At 39.9% G+C, this 21,025-nt stretch overlaps 1 protein-coding gene across 1 annotated transcript in view; it reads right to left on the minus strand.

The window, feature by feature from the left end:
• Window positions 1-1,185: 1,185 nt before the first annotated feature.
• LOC104936092 (sodium- and chloride-dependent taurine transporter) overlaps window positions 1,186-21,025 on the minus strand; it is a 31,725-nt gene continuing 11,885 nt past the window's right edge. The window contains exons 4-15 of the mRNA XM_027279362.1: window positions 18,366-18,454; window positions 17,053-17,198; window positions 16,458-16,590; window positions 14,849-14,983; window positions 14,079-14,182; window positions 13,845-13,969; window positions 11,133-11,245; window positions 10,346-10,483; window positions 7,870-7,972; window positions 7,242-7,342; window positions 6,717-6,887; window positions 1,186-6,613 (exon numbers count right to left, since the gene is read on the minus strand). Coding sequence (XP_027135163.1) covers window positions 6,458-6,613; window positions 6,717-6,887; window positions 7,242-7,342; window positions 7,870-7,972; window positions 10,346-10,483; window positions 11,133-11,245; window positions 13,845-13,969; window positions 14,079-14,182; window positions 14,849-14,983; window positions 16,458-16,590; window positions 17,053-17,198; window positions 18,366-18,454 — 1,514 coding nt within the window. The 3' untranslated portion in view covers window positions 1,186-6,457. The remainder of the gene's footprint in view (window positions 6,614-6,716; window positions 6,888-7,241; window positions 7,343-7,869; window positions 7,973-10,345; window positions 10,484-11,132; window positions 11,246-13,844; window positions 13,970-14,078; window positions 14,183-14,848; window positions 14,984-16,457; window positions 16,591-17,052; window positions 17,199-18,365; window positions 18,455-21,025) is intronic.

Raw genomic sequence — 21,025 nt, forward strand, 5'->3', positions numbered from 1 at the left:
AAACTGCTTCTGTAGGTTTTGAATTATGAGAACACGGACAAACAGCAATGTTGCAACAAGGGCCAGATGCTCTTAACTACATACACATTACAGTTGCCAGTTATTGAAATTGCCACAGGACAGTTTTTAACCTATTTGATATCATGTATTTGAAGCAGCAGCGAATGTGCTGGAATGCAGCCTCATGCGTTGGCTTGAATACTTTAAATCTTGTATTACAGGCTTTGTAGGATTAGAGTTCATTATGTTGTCAAAGGGATTTTGGTACATAAGTCCCCTGAGTTGGGAAATTGAACTTGAATGTAATAATCCATGTGTATGTGTGTGTAAATGTAAGTAAGTGTCTACGTACTTTAAATGCCCCAGAAATATTCAATAATCACACGAGACACAAAAAACACAGACTTCGTTTTCTGAAGACAAATTTTTTATTAAGAAATAAAAAAAGTTTTACACCTTTGTAAAACCTGTTCAAACACTTATTTTTTTTATTTTTTTTTAGGTTTTTTTTTCTAGCTTACAGGTTGGCCATAGAAATAAAAAATAAAAGCTTTCAAATTCTTTTAGAAATGTTTTTTTTTTCCTTCACCAAGAATTAAAAAACATTTTCCCCATGTACATTCTCAAAAAGGAAGGGCTGGTATACAGTATAATGCAGGAAAGACAGAGGCATTGTCATTGGAGACCATGATCAGAATGAGTCTGACGAGAGGATGTGGAGGATGAGCAGGACTCCATTTCCCAGATGACTTAGCGCTGAGATACCCATCATTTAAGCAAGTAAAAAGGAGGAAAGGATGTTTTGTTTTGGTTTGTTTCATTGTTAGAATCTTGTCCTCCAAAGTCAAACTTCAATGAAAAGGTAAAAAGATGACATCTTTTGCAACCTTCAAACCAAAGAACAAAGGTCATCTTTGCGTTAAGGATGATGCCAGGAAATGGAGCCCCATTTATCTTCCTTCGCAGCCACGCAGAGTCACAGATTGACTTCAAACGGATTTAGTCACATCTACATGGCCCGAAGATCACATCTGTATGGTCTAATGTTGCATCTACATCACAGAGGCAGACCGATCAGATTCAGAATCCTGCAGATATGGTGGCATTTTCATCGCGAAACACGATGAAGGCAACGTTAAGGAATTGAAAATCAGGCTGATCTGTTTCTGTGTGGATGCAGTTTGGTTTCTCAGTTTGTTGGATAAAGCACTAAGGTTGCAGGGTTTGGCGGAGTTGAATTCAAATGTCTGAATAAGCAGAATGTAAGAAATTGCATACAAGGTTTTAAAGAAAAGCCCACGATTGATATGGTGTTTTTTTTTTTTTTTTAAATTGGATTTACTGCTCTCGTTGCTGAGGTGCAAGCTCTTCCAAAAGCAGCCACAATTACTCCAAGGTATTTTGTTCCATCACAAGAAAATGAGGCCTTATATAAGGTACTGGTTTGAATGAAATTGGTGGACTTTGGTGGTGGCATGCTTTTGGAAGGCCGCCTGATTTTTAGCAACACAGCAGTACGCAGATAAAAGATACGCAGGTAGAGAGATGGTGGGCTTAGTGGCAGTGTTACTGTGTTTCATACCCCTCACAAACTCCCAACTTAGCAGTCTGTCACAAAAAATAAAATAAAAATGGTATTTCGCAAAGAAATTCAGTTGTGTGATGACTTTGAGTCACTTCATCATTTTATTCTCAGTGCATTTCAAACCACACGATTTTTTTCTGATGGAATAGTGGTTTCGTTTATTTTGGTTCCACACTGCAGAGCATATTGTGGCAGGATTTTTAATTTAACTGGACCCTGAAGATTCAAATTATCTTCCTCAATAATTCACAGGCTATCGTCTTACTTCAAAGGTTAGTATCACCTATTGGAAAAAACAGCATGAAAAATAAGTATTCTACAAAGTATTGCACGTAACAAATTGTAGCTTTTTTTTGTTTCTTTTTTTTTTCTTTTTTTTGATTGATAGTTGTACATGTTACTCCAATGACAGAGGTTCAAATACACGATATTTGGAATACAAAAAGGCAAATGTGACAGACACACAATCCAAAAAAAAAAAAAACAACAACAACAACAAGATAAGACAAAGACACTGCTGAGTTCAAATAAAACAAGCTCGATGAAAATAAAAAGATATGAATTCTTCTTCACCCTAAAAAATAAATCTTCAGAAACTTTTACATTCACCCGCAGGTGACTCACATTTCAACATTCGGCGGTAAAAACTTGTGCATCACTAATGCTTCGATTCTTTTGCAAATTCATTATCTCTGAGGAAAAACTGGTTAGCTTAGGTTAACGGGAAGCTTACATAGGCTAACTGATGGGGAGTGTAAGAAGGCGGAGGGACTGGTACATAATGTAAATATACACAGAGAGGCAGAATAAACCAATAAATGACTGCATTAGTTATTATTTCTGGTCCATGGTTCCCCACCAAATGAAAGATCTCAGCACTAGGAAAGTCAGACTCTATATTTCATGGCATATTTTTGTGTCTGTGTTTTTACTCTTTGCTACAGATGTTTAATTAGCGATTGGCAGCTATTTCTTGAAGTTTCCACAATAATCAACTTCTTTTTTTTGTGCATCTTTGTGAATTTTTTATAGACACACCAATGCTGAAAACCTGAGTAGACGAAACTAAAAGGGTGAGACAGAATCTTAAACTGTCCCTACGAGCTCTGTGCAATTTTTGTTTTTCTTTTTTAAAAAATGCCATTAATAATTTTGTGCTGTTGTTCTTTTTGGAAGGTCCGGACGGATTCTTCTTTTTTTTTTAACCCTAGAGCAAAGATCCTTCAGGAGGAACCAAGAACCAGATCTGTACAAAAAGTTTAAAGATTAAAATGAAGCTTTTTTCTTTTTATCTGTATTAAAATGGGAGATCTGCAATGGGAGCTTAACTGTACAAAGACGACTTATATAGGAAAAGTTTGTTACTGTATGAAAATAGATGTCTGCTGTGGATTTGGTATAACAAATCCCTTTTAATGATATGAACTACTTTATTCTATTGAAATAAAAATGCAATAAACGGACACAAAAAAACGGATGATCAAAGCTTAGATGAAGCGTGAAAATGAAGCCCTGGTCTCGTGATCACATTGACGTGACCTTGTTGGTCGAATTCCTGCAGTGCACGTTTACTGTATAACTGTATAGCTGATGATTTGTTTTTGATCTATTTTAATATGTCTGCTTTTGGGAGAAGAGAAGCACCTAAAGCAAAAAAAAAAAGAGTTTTGACATTATTTCTGAGGCCAATGAGGACCCTGAATAAAAAGATGGCAGTGTTTATTTGGCCTCATCATCCAAATTCTACAAATAAGGTGCAATTAAAACTCACTCTGACTCTCTCTCTCTCTCTCTCTTTTTGTCTTTGATTGTGGACAAAATAGGCAGTTAAGGTGTGATTTTCCATTCTGTGTGGCAAAGAACTCACTGAGTGCCTTCCAAGCTGCATCAAAACATCGATGTTTTGATTGCTGCCATTAAATGTTCGCTCTTTGTCACCCACAGTCACAAGTCTAATTTTTTTTTGGACGCTGGGTTTAATGCAGCTATACAGTAGATAAAAGCACTACAGAGAAGGTCCTGAGTGGATGGTCGCTGGTGACACATACACATGGGAAACCCCTTGTTACACAGACATATTAAAATGAATGTAACAGTAATAATTGTCATACTTATCAGATAGTTTGCTAACAGTTCACGTTGTTAATATTATGGCCCTCTATTTTCATGAAGAATGTAATGTAGTTTCACTTTTAATGTTTGATTAAAAACAATCAGCCAGAGTTGGAGAATACGTAGAGAATACGCAGGGCACGTTTTTGCACCACACCAGTGATTAACGGGGTTCGGATGTTGCTGGTTTCAATGGGAGCCATGTCAACGTGAAGTTAAGTAAAGTTTACTTATTGGCAGTTTTGATTCTATGAAATCTGCAGGTCATTAAAAGTCTTGAGACATTTTAAATGAGCTGAAGTTAAGGCTAATCTATGCACATGTGTTAGTGCAGGTTTTAGGGGGTGTCTTTTATTATTAGATTCGAAGTTCAGAAGTTTACGAATGTCGTCTTTTTATTTTGGTTTTTGGTTGATTTGAATTCCAGGCAGTCAAGTCTGAGTCTGACTTTAGTCAGTTCTAAGTTTTGTAGGATTATTTATGACACATCAAGTCCTCACTAACTTTATTTAAGATGGGATGTGTAGAAAAATCGGTAGAACTTGCTCTGCCAAACATTCATTTTTAAAAATTTTAATTGCGTTTTTTTGGGTCTTCAGCTCTTATTTTTTCAGAGAGGTGAGGACGACATGGCGACCGTGGAAAAAAAACCCTGACCAAACTATTCACTGGCTCCGATTTGTCTGCAGCCAGCTGCCACATTTCACAGTGTCTGGAAAGGAGTTTGACACTCAGACGAGTCGACAGTCTGACTCTGGCTGATTTGTTGTCGAGTGTCACCGAACCAACGGTTGCTTTGAGTCATTGAGTTGGTGACAAGTTATTTAACCACTGGCTACAGTGCCCTGTCTGGATGAATGTCTCCAAATTAAATACTGTCCCCTGGTATTTACAGAAGAGGAAAAAAAAAAGCTATAAACCCCCCAACACCTACAAACTTACAGATGGAGCCATTGTAGAATTCCCATTTTTTTTGACTGTACATTGAAATGCTCACTGAATGTTTGACCCACACCCCCACAAGCAAAAATATTTGGGAAAAATCAGTTGCATTGTTTGTTTGTGCGATGATAAAAAACAAAAAAAAACAGAACTGTTGGCAGGTCCAACGCTAGAGACGCATGATGAGGACTGTAACTACAATGGCTGCCACTGTAAATGTATGATTTGTATAATAGCTTAGTATTTTCACCAGATGAAAGAAGTGTTCCTTCTTCTATGTAAAACTACAGCAATTATCATCAATAGTGAATACCAATAACATTATAGTCTTAATAAAAAAAAATCTAAACATTGACAGAGGAAAAAAAAACTAATAATAATGTAACTTCCTCTGCAGAAAATAAAATAAATCCAATCCAAAATTGTAAGCCAAGAGTGCCTAGTGCAGTCACTAATGTACTGTAAACTGGTCTAGGACAGAGAAATATAGATAGAGAGATAGATATAGATAGACTGATTAGCTACTACTGTACAGTACGCCACAGACAACACACTCAAGGGTTCAACCTCCACACTTCAAATCCTTTCAGATACGTCTCTCTTTGTGCAGGAGCAGGTTTCCCAGACACTGTCTCAGTGCTAGTTTTCTCTTTGACCCATAGTTTATGGCTATGGAAGTTTGGGGGATATGTGGAGCTAAGGTGCGTTTAAGAACCAGAAACTCTGGTTTAATAACGGTCGTAGGCTATCCTGGCAATGTGTCAATTATTTTCAAATGTCTGAATTTTTTCAGCATGTTTGTGGCTGGACTATGATTTTTAAGAAAAGGCGGCAAAAGGAAAAGAGTTTAACTTTGGTGGCCGCAGCTTTGGGATTTTCTGCGAGTTTGTTTTTGTTTTTTTTAGATCTGGACAGAAAAAATGAAATAAACAGGATGTAGAAATTGTGGGATTGTGGATCATTTCCCTGTGACAGCCACATTTTGAAATATGGTCGAGTTTATAAGCAGCTGAAATGACATCAATATGCTTTTCAGGATTTCTGATCACTGAAGCAGGGGGTGTTTATTTATTTAGTCTTCATCTCTAATTGTGATATGATTAAAATAACACATCATTTTTTTTAATAAAATGATGCTGTACCTGTAGCGCCTCGATCATCTACCTCAACTGGGCCTCAGTAGAACAGAATAAGCCGAAGTTGAACCCTATGGCACATGCCTTAAATAAGTGCACCCTGTTCCTTGTATCACAGGCAAAGAGATGTTATACTTTCCAAGAACAAAAAAAACTGCTTTTCTGTGATACATGTAAGAAACCTTTTTTTTTCATATTGTGGCTACAAAAGGCTGTTTGATTCCAAGACTCAATAACCACTTTCTTCTTCTTTTTTTTGCTTTTTTTTTTAGAACAATGGCTGGTTTTTTTCTGCAAAAGTAGCTGGTGGAACAGAAATCTACCAGCGTACGACCAGAGGCTGGTGCTATTTCGCCACTCTGCCTTTAAACAAGACGAGAGAGGGAAGTGTAGTCACATGAATATTACGAATAGGAAAACAAAAACAACTCGTGAGCAATTCAGAAATAGATTTGAAATGTGATTGCTACCCTCTTAAGAACATCACCAAGAGCAAACTACTTCCAAAGTATTCCTAAAAGATTTGAAACGGGAACTTTTTTTTTTTTTTCCTTAAAACCCTTATCAGTCCACCAGACAGACAGATAGACAGATAGACAGAAAGCTAGCTAGCTTTAGAAGCATTTCAGAGGACAGGAGAGGAGAGGAGAGCGTTCTCATGGAGAGCCTCCGCCTCATTCCTTTACATCATGGTTTCTACGATGGTGTGGGTGGGGGCCTTCAGCAGGCCCTTGTTCCCATTGGGATCCAGCGGGTAGGTGAGCTCCTTGAGACCGCGATGGTCCGCTGGACGGGAGCTGGCTCCGCCGCGAACGGGGGCTGCCACCGCCTTGATCCTCTGCAGGGAACGGATCGGAGAAGTGAAAGAGGAGGGCAGGTTAGCGGAGAGAGGACCGACAACAGAAAAAAACAGCTACACAGCAGATCGCTTCTCCACCCACCTCAATGAGCGGTCCATCAGATCGGATGATCTTGATGACAACCACCATGGGGATGCAGATCATGGAGCACAAGGCCAGAGTCCAACCTATTCCGACGGCCCAGTCAGGATACTCGTAGACCTTGTTGTACGTCAATGGCTTGTATTTGACCAAGGAGAAGATAAAGCAGCCCTGGAGAGGAAGAGGAAGAAATGTTTTAATGGGGATAGAGCTACATCATCAAAAACCTCATTTCAAAATGTGTTTTCGCCTGATAAAAATACTTCGATGAAGCATTTATTTCATTGCTGAACTGATAAAATGTTGACATGTCTCTTTAAAAAAACTTGTCATGCAAACATGCATGAAAGCAGAAATGACAGGCGATGATATTATCGTGAGTACCTAAGTTTTAGGAAGCAGAACGAGAGATTTATGAAACAAAAACAGGAAGAGAGTCCGATTCAGATCAGCACGAGCAGACTGAAGTTAACCCCTGATTGTGGTTTTACTGTTTTTATCAGGATGAGGACAGCAGGATCTTACCATGCACAGTAAAGGAGTGATAACAGTCCAGCTCCATTTCATCCAAGAATTTGGTCTGTAGCCCATCATGTCCTCAAGAGCATCATAGAAATTATCAACGCCTGTGAAGACATTCAAACACCTCCTGAATATTTTTGCAAGTAAAAACTTAGTTACTGAACTTAATCAGGCACAGTGCTTCACGTAACCTTCATTAAAAAATAGACGAAAATGCGCAAAAGTGCAAAAAAATGTTTTTCAGTTGCTGTAATTTGTCTTTGACTTCAGCAGATTTTGTGTATGCTTTATAAAGTTCCAACAATGGCCTCTATTAACCTCAGTATGCTTTATAAAGTTCCAACAATGGCCTCTATTAACCTCAACGAAAGACATTAAAATGTTGTTCTGTGCAAAAAATGTATCCGATTTCAAATGTACAGCTGAAACCTTCCAGTATTTGCAACTGTACGGTCATCTAACTCTGCCATTTATTCTAAAGTCAAGCGTGCAAAGACAACCAGATGTCACATTCAGTGCACGGAGACATTAAAATGCACGAAAAGCATTTATTTTTATTTTTGCACCAAAGTCAGCAAGTAAATCGTTGTAGGTGTACATAAGGTTCACAATGCTTTGTTACTGTACTCACCATAAACCCAGGCAACAGCTATACATTCAAAGAATGCCACCCACAGAAGGCACACACCGCTAGCTGCATAGTAATCAAACAGCTGGAAAACATACATGCCACCCTGCAGAGAGACAAAGAGAAACAGAAAAACACGTTTTCAGGACAGAGAGGTGATTTTACACTTCAAAATTAAAGTAAACTGCAATAAAAAATCCTAATTATACATGTAATTCATGAAAGATCATGAAATAATAATAATGTTATTATATTCTATGATGTTCGAAGCAGATATGTCCAGACTGCTGCTGTGTCTCAGCATGTGTGTGTGTGTGTGTCCAGTATGAAAACTGTTTTAACAATCATGGGAATCCTAAACTTGAACCAGGCCACCGCAGCCATAAAAAGATGTTGTCATGGGAACGACGGAGGGAAGGAGAGAAGGGAAGCGAGGGAGGCGGGCGGGCGGGGAAGAAAATAGAATGACAGTAAGAAGGTTGAATGTTGTGTGAGAACAGAGAGAGAGAGAGAGGTCTGGAGAGGATGAGGATGATGGAAGGTGAGAGCGTGATCATCTCTGAGACAAACGAGCGTGAGATCAAGTAGAGAAACTGGACTGACTAACACGAACGTGAAATAAAAGCAGAATCAAGATTAATTTCAGGTCTCGTTTGTTTTGTGGTATCATAACTGATTGAACCTGTGAATATTTTATCTCTCATTTCCTGGACAAATGAAAGCCTTCAGCTCAGAGGGAGATTACTGCTACTACTTTACATTCCTATTTTGTTTGACAAATATGAGGTGTCAGTATCTGTAAGAGCAGGGCTAGTAACCAAAAGGGACTCACGTTAAGTTCGTCATGTAACCCAGTAGGTGAAACGTTCTGCCAAACATTTTGGTACAGTCGTCCCTCGCTATAAAGCGGACTCGCTGTTTCGCGGATTTTTTTTGTGTAATTTTGCATCCCTTTTTTACAGTGTACTGTACAGTATGAACGTGCATTGTGTTCGGCACCGTCAGAGGAACTGTGAAATACGCGAGTTACTGGTAATAATTTCTTATGCATCAAACCTCGTACATTGATCATTAAAATTAAATTTGTTAAAAACGTTTGGCATTGAAAACAGGTTTTGATCTTTGGTTTCATTTACTAATACAGTATTGTACTTATTTTTATTAAATCTGCGAAAGTTTGAACTTTGAGAGTTTAAATAAGAGAGAAATGTGAGAAAATGTTAATGCCTGTCTGAGAAAAGTGTATAAAAGTGTGTGGTTAGGGGTTTTACGGCCTTAAAACATGTAGAATAATTGTAAAACTTACTTCGCGGATTTCGTTTATTGCGGGTTATTTTTAGAACGTATCCCCCGCGATAAACGAGGGACCACTGTATATAAAAAAGGCTCTAAAGGTGCAAAAATGTTGTAATTTTTGTAATAAATTTTGTCTAATTTTGATGAAGTTTGTAATTCAAGGCAACATGTCTTACATAGACTGTATAAAACATGGACGTAGTCTCTGTGACGGGGAAATTAGCTACAGAGACCAAAACCAGGCTGTAAACAAGTTTATTTCTGCTGTGAAGTTGGACATTTAAACATGGGGACTTATGGAGAATCACTTGTTTTATAGCCAGCCTCGAGTGGACGTTAGAGGAACTGCACTGGCGTATTGGCTTTAGGCCCAATCTTGAACCCGTGTTTAGTTTGTCCATTCTGGAGTATTTGAAAAAAGGCGGTTCAACATGACGGATCGCATAGAAAAAGACCTGCTCCCTCTGTAGATTGATCAAAACAACAATTCTTATTCATCAAGTGATTATACACTAATAAGAAACACTTGGGAATGTTATGTTTCGTTTCTAATTCTGTAGAGAATAAAGATTTTTTCCTGAAGTGGCTTTGACAAACGTCTGGGTGAATCCACCACACTGTTTCCATCTAAGCCCAACATTTCAAACTGTGTGAAGCCTCGACAGACCGTCCTCGTAGCAGACTGTGCTATCAGTTTTGATTTGTCATATCAGAAAAATCTCGGGCGTAACTAATACGATGGTTCACCAGAAACCGCCAGAAACCTGGAACATATGACAGAATGTCTGCAGCGAGACGGATCTATTGGTAAACAGCTGGTGTTGGATGGATGACACACGCACAGATGTTCATACACAGATGGAAGAGAACAAGGAAGATTTGGAAAAGCAAAGTCAGGTCTGCTGTATCTATTAATACCAGGGGAGGGAAAGGAAGTTCTCATGACTTGACAGTATAAATAGCTCCTTGTCATCTCCCCTGAGACACTAATAGCTGTCTGAACACTGTTCTTGGTTTATTGAGCTGAGGACTCGAGCCTGAAATGAGGTCAGCAGCCACAGTGTACAATTATCAATAAGAACTGTTTATACTGGATAAATACTGTAATCGTTAACCACAAAAACTACTGGTACTGTTTTTTGGTTGTGACTTCTTTTATGTTCACTGTTCATCGTGTTGTTACCTTGGTAACCATGGTGAGTCCAAGCAGGTAGCTGATGCAGCAGATGATAGCGATGAAGACCTCTCTGCGGTAACCCTTCCGTAGGAAGGACGGATACAGATCCACCAGTGATGTGATCTGCCCTTCCACCTCCACAAACTGCAGCGGGGAGGACACAGAGTGGTGTTATGAGAAAGAAGGGATGGATACAGATCCACGGACAACATGACCTCCCACTTTAGACTTCACAGCTTTAGATCTTTTGGTTCTCGTAGTTTCAGTTCCCTTTGGACTATTTCCTGAAGGTATTGTAGTCTAACTTTTCTTGCTGTTGTTTCTTATGATTCCAAACACCTTGACTTTTAGCAAAGTTTAGCCCTTTAACAGATGTCTTTTGTCATCTCAGTTCAGGTGTAGCAGAAGCAAATGTCACTATAATTAAACTATAATTAAACAACCAGGCCAGAGGCTGCATGCTGCAGGGCATCAACGTTCAGTTACTGTTACATAATCGGACATTAGAGCCCTGCAGTGTATGAGCTGTTCGTTTGTTTCTCTACTTTGATTCTTGTTAATGTTAATCAGCATTTGATTTATTGAGAAAGTTTAAAACCTGTATATCTTTGCCTTAAATCACAAAAACACAAAAACACCCTTTAAGTTTGTCCACGTGCAGCTCAAGTGTTTTTCTCAGTAACAGCCGTTTGACAGTTGTTATGTTGTTATCAGCGTTTCCTCCCCACGCTAGACCGAACCTAACCCTGCGGCTCTAACAGTTTCATGTGTTCATGTTTTTTTTTTTACTCACCTGACTGTCGAGGCCAAGCAGCAGCAGCATAATGAAGAAGAGAACTGCCCAGACTGTAGGAAAAGGCATCATGGTTACAGCCTTGGGGTAGGCAATGAACGCCAGGCCCGGACCTGCAGAGGAGGGGGGTCGGGGGGGTAAAAAGGAGACAGAGGGGTGTGGGGGGGGGCCCAACATTAGTATCATGATAAGCTCATCTGATCTGCATCCCTGTGGGAAGAAAAAAGCCCAAACAATGGAGACGCAGAACCAGATATGGATGCATGATTCAACCTGGGCTACAATAAAAAGCGAATAGATGTTTGTGTGTGTGTGTGTGTGTGTGTGTGTTTGTATAAAGCTAAGTGTTGTCTAATAAGTATGTCCAATGCACATCATTACTTACCTGTGACTTACTTTATCGTAAACATTACTTATGACACATCACTTAGCACATGACACATTTTCAAAGCATTTACAATGATGTATTACAAGGAAAACAGAACAGTAAAAAAAAGAACATGTACAGTGTTATATGTAATGTAAAGTATCCTGTAACAGCATCTCTGTGGAGGTAAGTCATGAGAGAAATGGTGAAGCCTACTAAGTGTAGTGGATCGTAACTAGCGTGTGTGTTGTGTGAAGGTAAAAAGACAGTAAAACACTGTAAACATTGCTCGCATTAAATCTGCGTAAGGTGTGCTTGATTTACATTTCCAGACAACAGCGTGAAAAGGTAAATCAAGCACATCTCGATTTCTCAGACAATTTAAATATGTTGACAGCTACGTCACTCAAGCCATTTTGCATCCCTGCCTGAATCAAGCACGATTCCTTTTCTAATAGAGAATGCAAAATGGCCGTTGCAAAACAGCAGCAGATGCAAACTGGGGTGTCCAATCAAAAAAAAAAGCAAAGGCTTTTTGGATGTTTTTTGAATTTGGATGTTGATGCTACGTTGGGAACTGTAAAACAGAAGTCAAGAAACAAGGAAGCAGTCGTAACAGCAAAAACAGCATTGCAGCTGATAGCAACAACATAAGTATGTTCAGTTTTTGTTGAGAATTATGACAAGGCATCCAACCAAACACCGCGTTGACTCCAAAAATGGTAACAGGAGAGGGGAAATGCTAGCAGAACATTAATCAAACCTGGAGTGTATTATTCATGAAATAGGATCCACAGAATAGCGTGATAAGTCATTAATGGACTGTACAAAGTATAAAAACACTACATAAACATAAAACCTTTCATATCGTACTTCTTCTTTTTAGTATGTCCTTACATATGTGCTTACACTGTACTGTGAAACCACACTGTACTCTCTGTGTACTCAAGTCAGCAAAGTCTCAAACGCTGACCATCAAATCCTCTGTCATGTACATCAGAATCAAGCAGTCACAGTTAAAGCAGACTTACTTGCAATGTTTCTAATCTTCTTCCTAGCTGAACACCTCGTCTATTCTTAGATCTACAGCTCATAGACTTCTTTATTAGTAACTGAACTCCATGGTGCTCATCTACCATGCTCGGTCCTTTGATATATACTTCTACTCTTTGGTGACTGTGGAACATCAACCCACTTGCCAAACACAAACGTTGTTATTGCACAATTCTGCAAAGCTTAAGTTGGCCGTGGAGACTACAGAATTGTCCAATATACGTATCAACTGGGCTGGCAGCATCGACAGTGTTTGAAGTTAGTGGAAAGCACTAAGTTAAAACCTGCGTCAATCATGGGGCAATAGATGAAGCCTGGGTTTCACAGAGCATTTGACGCTAACAATACCATCGTTCTGTTCTCAGCAAACATGACAAATGACAAAGTTTGTTTCAAATTTGTGACTCATTTCATGTCAAACAAAAAGCCTTGTGTTTTAAGCATGTAAAATCCAGAAAAGATTCAAACTTTGCAACAAAAAAAGAAAAGCCCCAAAAAGCTTTCACTTCTCTGTTGGTGTGTTAACACCTTTCTTTGAGCGTAACTGGTACTTTTAAAAAACAGTCTTCTGCTTTGGGATTTCAACAACAAGCATAAAAGAAATTATTGTGTGATTAAATCAGAAAACCAGCCATGATTTCCACCTTAAACTGGGCTAACTCACAAAAAACAAAGTTGCTTTTGGCAGTAAGAGATATACTGTAAGTCCATGGACAAGATGCTGGCACTTAAGGGTACATGAAAGCTTTTCCACACCACTTCAGTCTTCTGTGATCATGAATACATGTTCTAAAACTGAAATACTTTGCCGGGCAGTGGGCCCTAACATGAGTCAAATAGTTTTAGATGCTAGAATTTGAACAAATAAACGTTTGTGGAATCGACTAATTACCCCAATATATCATAGGAGCCACGACAATGGTGACAATAGTTGCCACATGTAAGTCGAAAAGAAACGCTAGGACGTTGGCACAAGATGCACTGTAAATGCACAGCGAGTTGTTTTACGTCTCTATGCCCTAAATCATCCAACAAAAATATTCATATTTTCTCACATTCTGCTTTTGTCAAGGAGTGTTTGATTGCGGAAACTTCCATATTCCGATGCCGTCATTTGTAACCAATAAAAGGGATCCATTTAATTCATCAAGAAATCCATTTATTTAAATTCAAGTTCTGAATGAAGACGTTTTTTTTGGCTCAGTCTCTTTTGGGTTTCGTTGCTGTTTTTCTTTGTAATTACTGTTGTTTCATTTATTAACCAGGAAGCAGCGCCCACCATCACCTCGTACCTGACTCTGCCACATCAGCAATGTCCACCCCTTGCTCTTGTGCCATGAAGCCCAGGACGGAAAATATTGCGAAGCCAGACACAAAACTGGTACCACTGTTGAGGGCTCCCAGCAGCAAACAGTCCCTATGTCACACATATGTCATGAGGAGGAATTGTTAATGAACACACAACGATCCCTTTACCACCCTTCTTCCCCTACAGCTAAGCCCCTCTCTGAGAACTGACGACTCACCTGTAGCAGTTGTATTTGTACTTGTTGTAGCTCCCCAAGGACGTCATGGCGCCCAAACAGATGGCATAAGAGAAGAAGATCTGGGTGCCGGCATCAATCCACACCTGCAATGAGGGGGTGGGGGGGTGTGGAAAAAAAAGGCTGAGGCCTACTGACCATGGATGCACTTTATGGATTGTTCAGGCCTTGTATTATTCATTCTGAAATGTTTTTGGTCTGTCTAATGCATCAGTTATACAGATCTGTAGCCTATTCACTAGCAAGGACCACACCATCAACGAGAATTTAAATGATTTATTAAAGATTGTAAGTGAAGCTTTAACTCTTGTACTTCTTCGGGCTGCTGCTGCGTCGTGGAGAAGCTCTGGTGAGGGATCTACTGTTGCACCCAGACCCCCAAAGCCCTCCAGCTACTTGAGACAAGACGGAGCAGCTGTGTGACCTTTAAGATCTGAACAAATGCAGCAGTGATCCGCTTAGAAGGATCGACCGTTCATGATTGTATTTAGTGTGTGCTCGAAGCTATGTTGTGTATACAAGAGTAAAAGAGGAGGAGAGGGTGACGAGGGTATTTATAGGAATGATGGAAGTGACATGGTTGAGGCGTGGTCCTGCTCCTGAAGCTCTGCTTATAGCTTCAATGAAATGATTATATATATGTGCGTCTGTCTGATAGCGGCACACATTGATGTTAGATTTTCTAGACACGGTGACTACACCAAAGGCCCAACAATGGGGTTTTCTCACTTAGGCAGCACAGGGGCACCTACCTCTGGGTCCTTCAGGCGAGCAAGGTCAGGGTAAAGGTAGAACTTGATGCCCTGGCTAGCACCCGGCAAAGTCACACCACGAATCAACAGCACGATGAGCATGATGAATGGGAACGTGGCTGTGATGTAGACCACCTGAGCGAGATCACACAATGCAGAAAAGCAAGGTCACATTTTGTGGAAACGCTGCGGTTTGTATTCTACAGGGAACGTCTATTAATTAGTTGTTGAAGCTTAGTCTGACATGGCTGTGAACTTACTCTTTGCTAATATCTTTGGTGTCATTATAGGGAATTATGTTTGATAAATGTGGGAACCCTGGGAGTTATTTTTGGATTATGACACGAACAGACCACAGGCTGTCCCCTTAAATCAATAGCAGTGTATCAGTGTCTGTTATTTGGAAAGGGGTGACCACAGTTGGCCTTGTAGGAGCGACTTTATTACCAGAGTTACAACTTGGAGCAACCAGAGAGCATAAATCAGGCCAAACCAATCAATAAAGAGTGTTGAGGCTATAAAAAGAGTAGTCTGGGATTGATTGAGCTGCCTCTGGTCTCGGTGTGAGCAAGCAATCGAACAAGCACTGAAATGTTCTCTTTTCCACATTCATCCATGACTACATCCATCCTGCACAACTATACAAAAAGGTAACTGGTGCAAAAGTGCCGTTTCTTGAATATTGAGCTGTTAAAGAAAGACATATATATAATACAGAATTGTAATCCTTAAATTACCTTCCCATTTCTTTCAAATTTAATACATTTCCTCTTTTATATTCAAGCCAACTTGTTCCCCCAACAATGCATTGCTAGCATTACAGATATTCTGCTGTGTCAACCACAAAATGTCAAGCTCAAAAACAGTAACTAGATATGTTCACAAATGCAAATATATATACAGCTTTTTAGGGTGGAAAGGGCATATTCAGTTCATGCATAACCATTAAACCCTTTCCATGAGGAAGTTTTAATTTCTTCTTGGTGTAGGGTGTTTGCAAGCTACTGTTCAACTTCCATACATGGGAGTCTGTCAAACTCTTGTGTCTAGAAGTCTTCATATTAGGTGAAGAAATGCTGCTGCAAGCAGGACACTCAACGGCAAAGTAAAACCAGATGTTGATCTGACAGTAATTTATTCTCCCCTGCCTCTGAACTGTTTGTAATAGACTCTATTAGTAACAAAAATTCAATCCTGCACACAAATCACTTCATGTCTGCTATGAAGCATGATGTATTAATATGTAGATTTTTTTTTGTGTGTCTGTCTTTCAACTATTTTCATGAAACTGATTATTCCACGTCTGTTTTGTTAAACAGAAGAAGGAATTTAGATCTATAACGCTACAAGCACATACACTCGCCACTTAGTCCTTAGTTCCTTCAGGAAAACTTGAGTTTTCCTGTATTTAGTTTGAACATAGGCCCTATTGTTCTCTTAGGCAGGCAGCAATGAAAAAAAAAAAATCATATGAGCATCATCCTGTTGGGGATTCTGGCAGTTACTATTATACAGCAGTGATAAAAGCGAGTTCAACGGTGCAAAACAGAACCAGTTATCTTTAACAATAAATATGGGACAGTGTAAGAAAACAGACACATATATTTACCTTGCCAGTGGACTTGACTCCCTTCCAGATGCAGAAGAAGCAGATGACCCAGACGAGCAGTAAACACAGAGCCAGGTCCCATTTAATAGGACCGATGTTGTCTATGCCATTGGTGATTCCCAGCACATTACGTCTGTAAACATAAAAGGAGAGCTCTCTAAGTGTGCACGTTCATCTGTGCAAGTCGGTCACAGGCGACAATAAGCCTGAGACGATTCCAGTTAACGCACATCTGCGAGTGTTTACGCGTGCAAAGACCACATAACTGATGTGTGAGCTACTTCCTGTGTCTCTTGGACGCTTCAACAGGTTGTCTGTTTGGCAGGGATAAATATTTAAGAATATAAAACCTAATAACCCTTCAGTCTTTGGTATTCCGTCTGTTTTCCAAATGTGTCCAGGTCTCTTTTACTGCCAGACAATCAAATCAAAGAAAAAACAAAGCCTCTCTGCTGAAGTTTCTTAATGACGGTTTTGGCCTACACACAGTTGTAGGATAGTATCTAAATTGCAAAACATTTTCAGCTGAACTTTCACATGAAAATATTTTATGGTTATGCAAGTGATCAGGTATGTATGTTATTATGTAACTCACTCCCAGAACTCGGTGACGGGGGAGGTGAAGTTGGAGGCGTTAGCAGCCAGCCAAAGGGATTTGTTCTTGCGGTAGGTGTCTTCAATGCAGCGTTCAGTGTTCCAGGACTGTTTGCACTTGGCCCAGGGCAGCTCCGGCTGAAAACACTACAAACACCAAAACAAGCAGGGGTTACATATTTACATTTTTCCACTCGGTATCGGATGGATCACCCAAGACGCACATTAATGCCAGGACAACAGGGTAGTGGATGAAAAGAGAAGCAGTGTTCAGATTTCCTCTGATGTCTTTAGTCAATGATTTCAAACGGTAGTTAAACAGTTCACTGGAACTGCTCTAAGTACGTCAGTTCACAAATGGCATTAAAATGCATCTCCACATGCAGCTCGAGTAACCACTTGCGATCGGATCCTTAGGTTTTGTTGTACTGACTCTGCAGACCAAATGAGATCGAGATAGTGTGTTTCTTGTGCATGCCCATGAGACTTCATTTTGCATGTTGTTGCAATGTTTTCACGCTTTAATATGATGCTGTTTGTGCATAAATGAGTACATACTTCCGCCTATGCAAAACATGAGTAAGTGGACTTTCAGTGTGGCCCAGGACACGGTCACCATATGGGGCCCATAACACTTTTAAAGGTACCCTGAGTGACCTGGTTGCAGCGTCTTGAGTGCATTTACTTAGAGCTGTCCACTTGTGATCGGATCAACCAAGACGCAGATGTAAACAGAGCTTCTGCTAGGTGTTAATGGTGTCAATCTGATAATACACATTCAAAGAAAACATCAATAAAGACACCTTTAAAACCGTACCTACTAATCCATTTTATTTGTTTTGAGCTGAATTTTCAATGGGAATTCAACACTTTTATACGTTCGTGCCATACTTCTGTCAAAGGTGCCCTTTGACTCCTTGGAGTCAAAGGGCACCGTCAAATGGCTTTGCAGGTTAATGGATCAGCCTTAATCCAGCTGTCAAAGACAACAGTGAGGTTGTACAATAGATGACAGACAAGAACTATTCTTAGCATGAAAGCTTAACATGAAAACCTCTTAAAACTGAGACACGCAACCGGGCAGGCCTCCATTGTTTTTAAGTGTAAAAACTGTGGTTGTTCTCTAAATGAACACCGAGTTTGTGAGATTTACGTTTTACAGGACAACCTTGAAATTCCTGCTACTTAGGTCAAAAGTTTAAGTCGGGAATCAGAAGTCACACTGCCATGATAAAATCTCCAGTGCTAGTCATTTATGAAGGAAGTGACAGGCAAAGAATTTATTGCTCTCAACGTGTTCTTTCCCAAACCTACCTGGAACAGGTAGTAGAGACCCCAGGCCAGGATGACGATGTAGTAGATATTCAGCAGGGACACGATCACAATGGAGGCATATCCAATACCTGGAGAGAGGAGAGAGGTCAAGTTAATGATATACGAAGACGTCAACAGTCCAGAGACTGTTGGCTTCGAGCAACTGAGGGTCATAATGTGACCAAACTGTCCTTTTCTGGAAGCAGCAAGATGAGCAACATTTTCAGAAAGTAAACAATGGCCTTAACTGAAACCTCTTCAAAAAAATATGTATTATTTTATGCTAAAAAACAAAACACCATCTGGGGCTTTAACAAAAAACATTTCCTCATTTAGTCATGCGACTGAAAAACCCAACTTCCTCCAAAACAGCCACAATCCTCACCATATTAGTGCATGTTGTGAGGTTAGGGTGTTAGGTTTTGACTGGCCAAGAAACAGGATGTAAAAGTAGTTTATGAAACATTCATGTCACATGTCATCACATGTGAACTGACACAGATGGCGGGTTGAGTGGTGGATACAAGTTGTGTGTTATTATGCATGTTCCCCGTGTAACTGGAGAAAGTAATAGGATTAAATTGAAACTTTAACTTCTGGTCCTCGTCTTCAATTCTGCCAAAGAGTGTTTATTCAAACCCACAAAATGTGATTAAAAATTCTGGTTAAGACCCAAAAGTTACTTCCATCTGACGCAATGCTGCAGCCATAGGCTTTAAGAACTAAACACTGAATTAAAACACTCTCCTAGGGTCGTGAACTGAACCTGGTAAGAGATAAATCCAGCCGCCCACATCCTGACTCTGCACGACTCTTTTCAGTGTTACAGATACTTCCTGTTTTGGGGGATTTGTGTTTTTTTCTTTCATGTTGAAGAAACACTGTGTTCATTGTTTGCACAGTGAAACACTGTTCTCAATTCAGGCAGGCTGTCAACCAAGCTATAAAGCCAAATTCCTGCTTCTTTGCTTTAACCAATTTCCATTTCAGAAGAGTAAGTAGTATGCATGATGGTAGTTTTATGTTCATAAATACCCTTGATATGTTTTTATCTTGCTCAAGGTCTGCAGCAGTCTGGTTTTAGGTCTTTTATTACTCTTCAGTGGTTTTCCTTGCACTTAAACCCCGTCTGACATGTTTAGGAGACTGATGATCTGAGCTGAGTCACTACATCGATACTGGCCTTGAGACAGGGCAAAAACTGTGTGTGTGTGTGTGTGTGTGTGTGTGTGTGTGTGTGTGTGTGTGTGTGTGTGTGTGTCCGTGTGTTTCTACTGCACACGGATATAAAGATAAGAAAATCCTACAAAAATGGGAACAGGTGTGGGAGTTGGGATTCGAACATGGATTAGGCTTAAGGTTATACAGATTAAGTCGTGACTGTAGCTGCTGAGGGTCCTCATAAGTATATTAGTAGAACTTATGTGTGTGTGTGTGTGTGTGTGTGTGTGTGTGTGTGTGTGTGTGTGTGTGTGTACTATCAGTCAGCACACAGCCAACAGAGGCCACTCATCCAAATTAATGTCCTTCAACGTCATTGGCCATCTGTGTGTCTGTGTGTATGTGTGTGTAAGTGTGTGTGTGTGTGTGTGTGTGTGCGTATGGGTCTTGTGAACAGTCTGCATGTCTTTGTGTGCATGTGTGAACTATTTCACCATCGCATCGAGTCCTTTTAATCACTCCGCGTAATTAGCAGCCGCCGAGCTACATCTACATCTCTACGACGCGCACACACACACAAACACACACACGCTCGCTCGCGTGTATCACATGGTACAGTGCTGATCAAACAAACACATGCGTCCTCCTCCATGATGTCATTCCTTGTGCTCGTTTGCTGACCTCGGCTGACCTCGCATGGTCTGTTTACATTGACAGTTGATCCTTTTAAAGCGTACACGACATGCACATACATATTTTCACCGGACACGTGATGAATCCAAGAGGGAGAACAAAGTCGTTGGAGAGATTGAAGTAAGAAGTTTAGCATCAAGGTAATATGACTTCCAACCAGTGTCATTAAACTCTGAAATATTGGATTGATTAAGCAACGCTAATGACAGATTGATGTTTATTAGTGACGAGTGCCCACGACATGAGTCAACTATTATTTTTATTATTCATCTTCTGCCCTTTTTCGTCATTTAATGCGGCCCGCAGCAGTGAGAGGACCCCAACAAATTATATATCAAAACGTGCATTTTTGATCCCGAATCCCGCGCTATTACTTTTCTTATAGGAATGAATGGGAAACCCTGAAAAAAAAAAAAATAATCGGGGGAGACATTTTCAACAATGAACTGCTCTGGCATACTTTCATCGAGAGATTTCATTTAAACTTTAAAATGTAGGTACTCTTGCCTTCTCCTCAGGGATTCACTTCACTCATCGACAGCTTTTACCGTTTTTAAACTATCAAGGCTTAAAGTTGAGCAGGTTTTTAAATTTCTGGGTTTATAACGGGTGTGTATTGCGCAGAATGTTTGAGCTAGAGTGGATGACATCATCAGCTAGAGTGAGGAGCAGAGAGAAAAATCAGTGAAAAAATAAAACGTATTCGACTACCGTGGCCTCAAATGCCCCACTACAGACATGATTTATACATAGAAACGTAGGAAAATTTGTCTTCTCACTCACATTCGTCTGCTAAAGCTGTCAGC

This window comes from Larimichthys crocea, chromosome VI, assembly GCF_000972845.2.
Source record: "Larimichthys crocea isolate SSNF chromosome VI, L_crocea_2.0, whole genome shotgun sequence".
Lineage (NCBI taxonomy): Eukaryota > Metazoa > Chordata > Actinopteri > Sciaenidae > Larimichthys > Larimichthys crocea.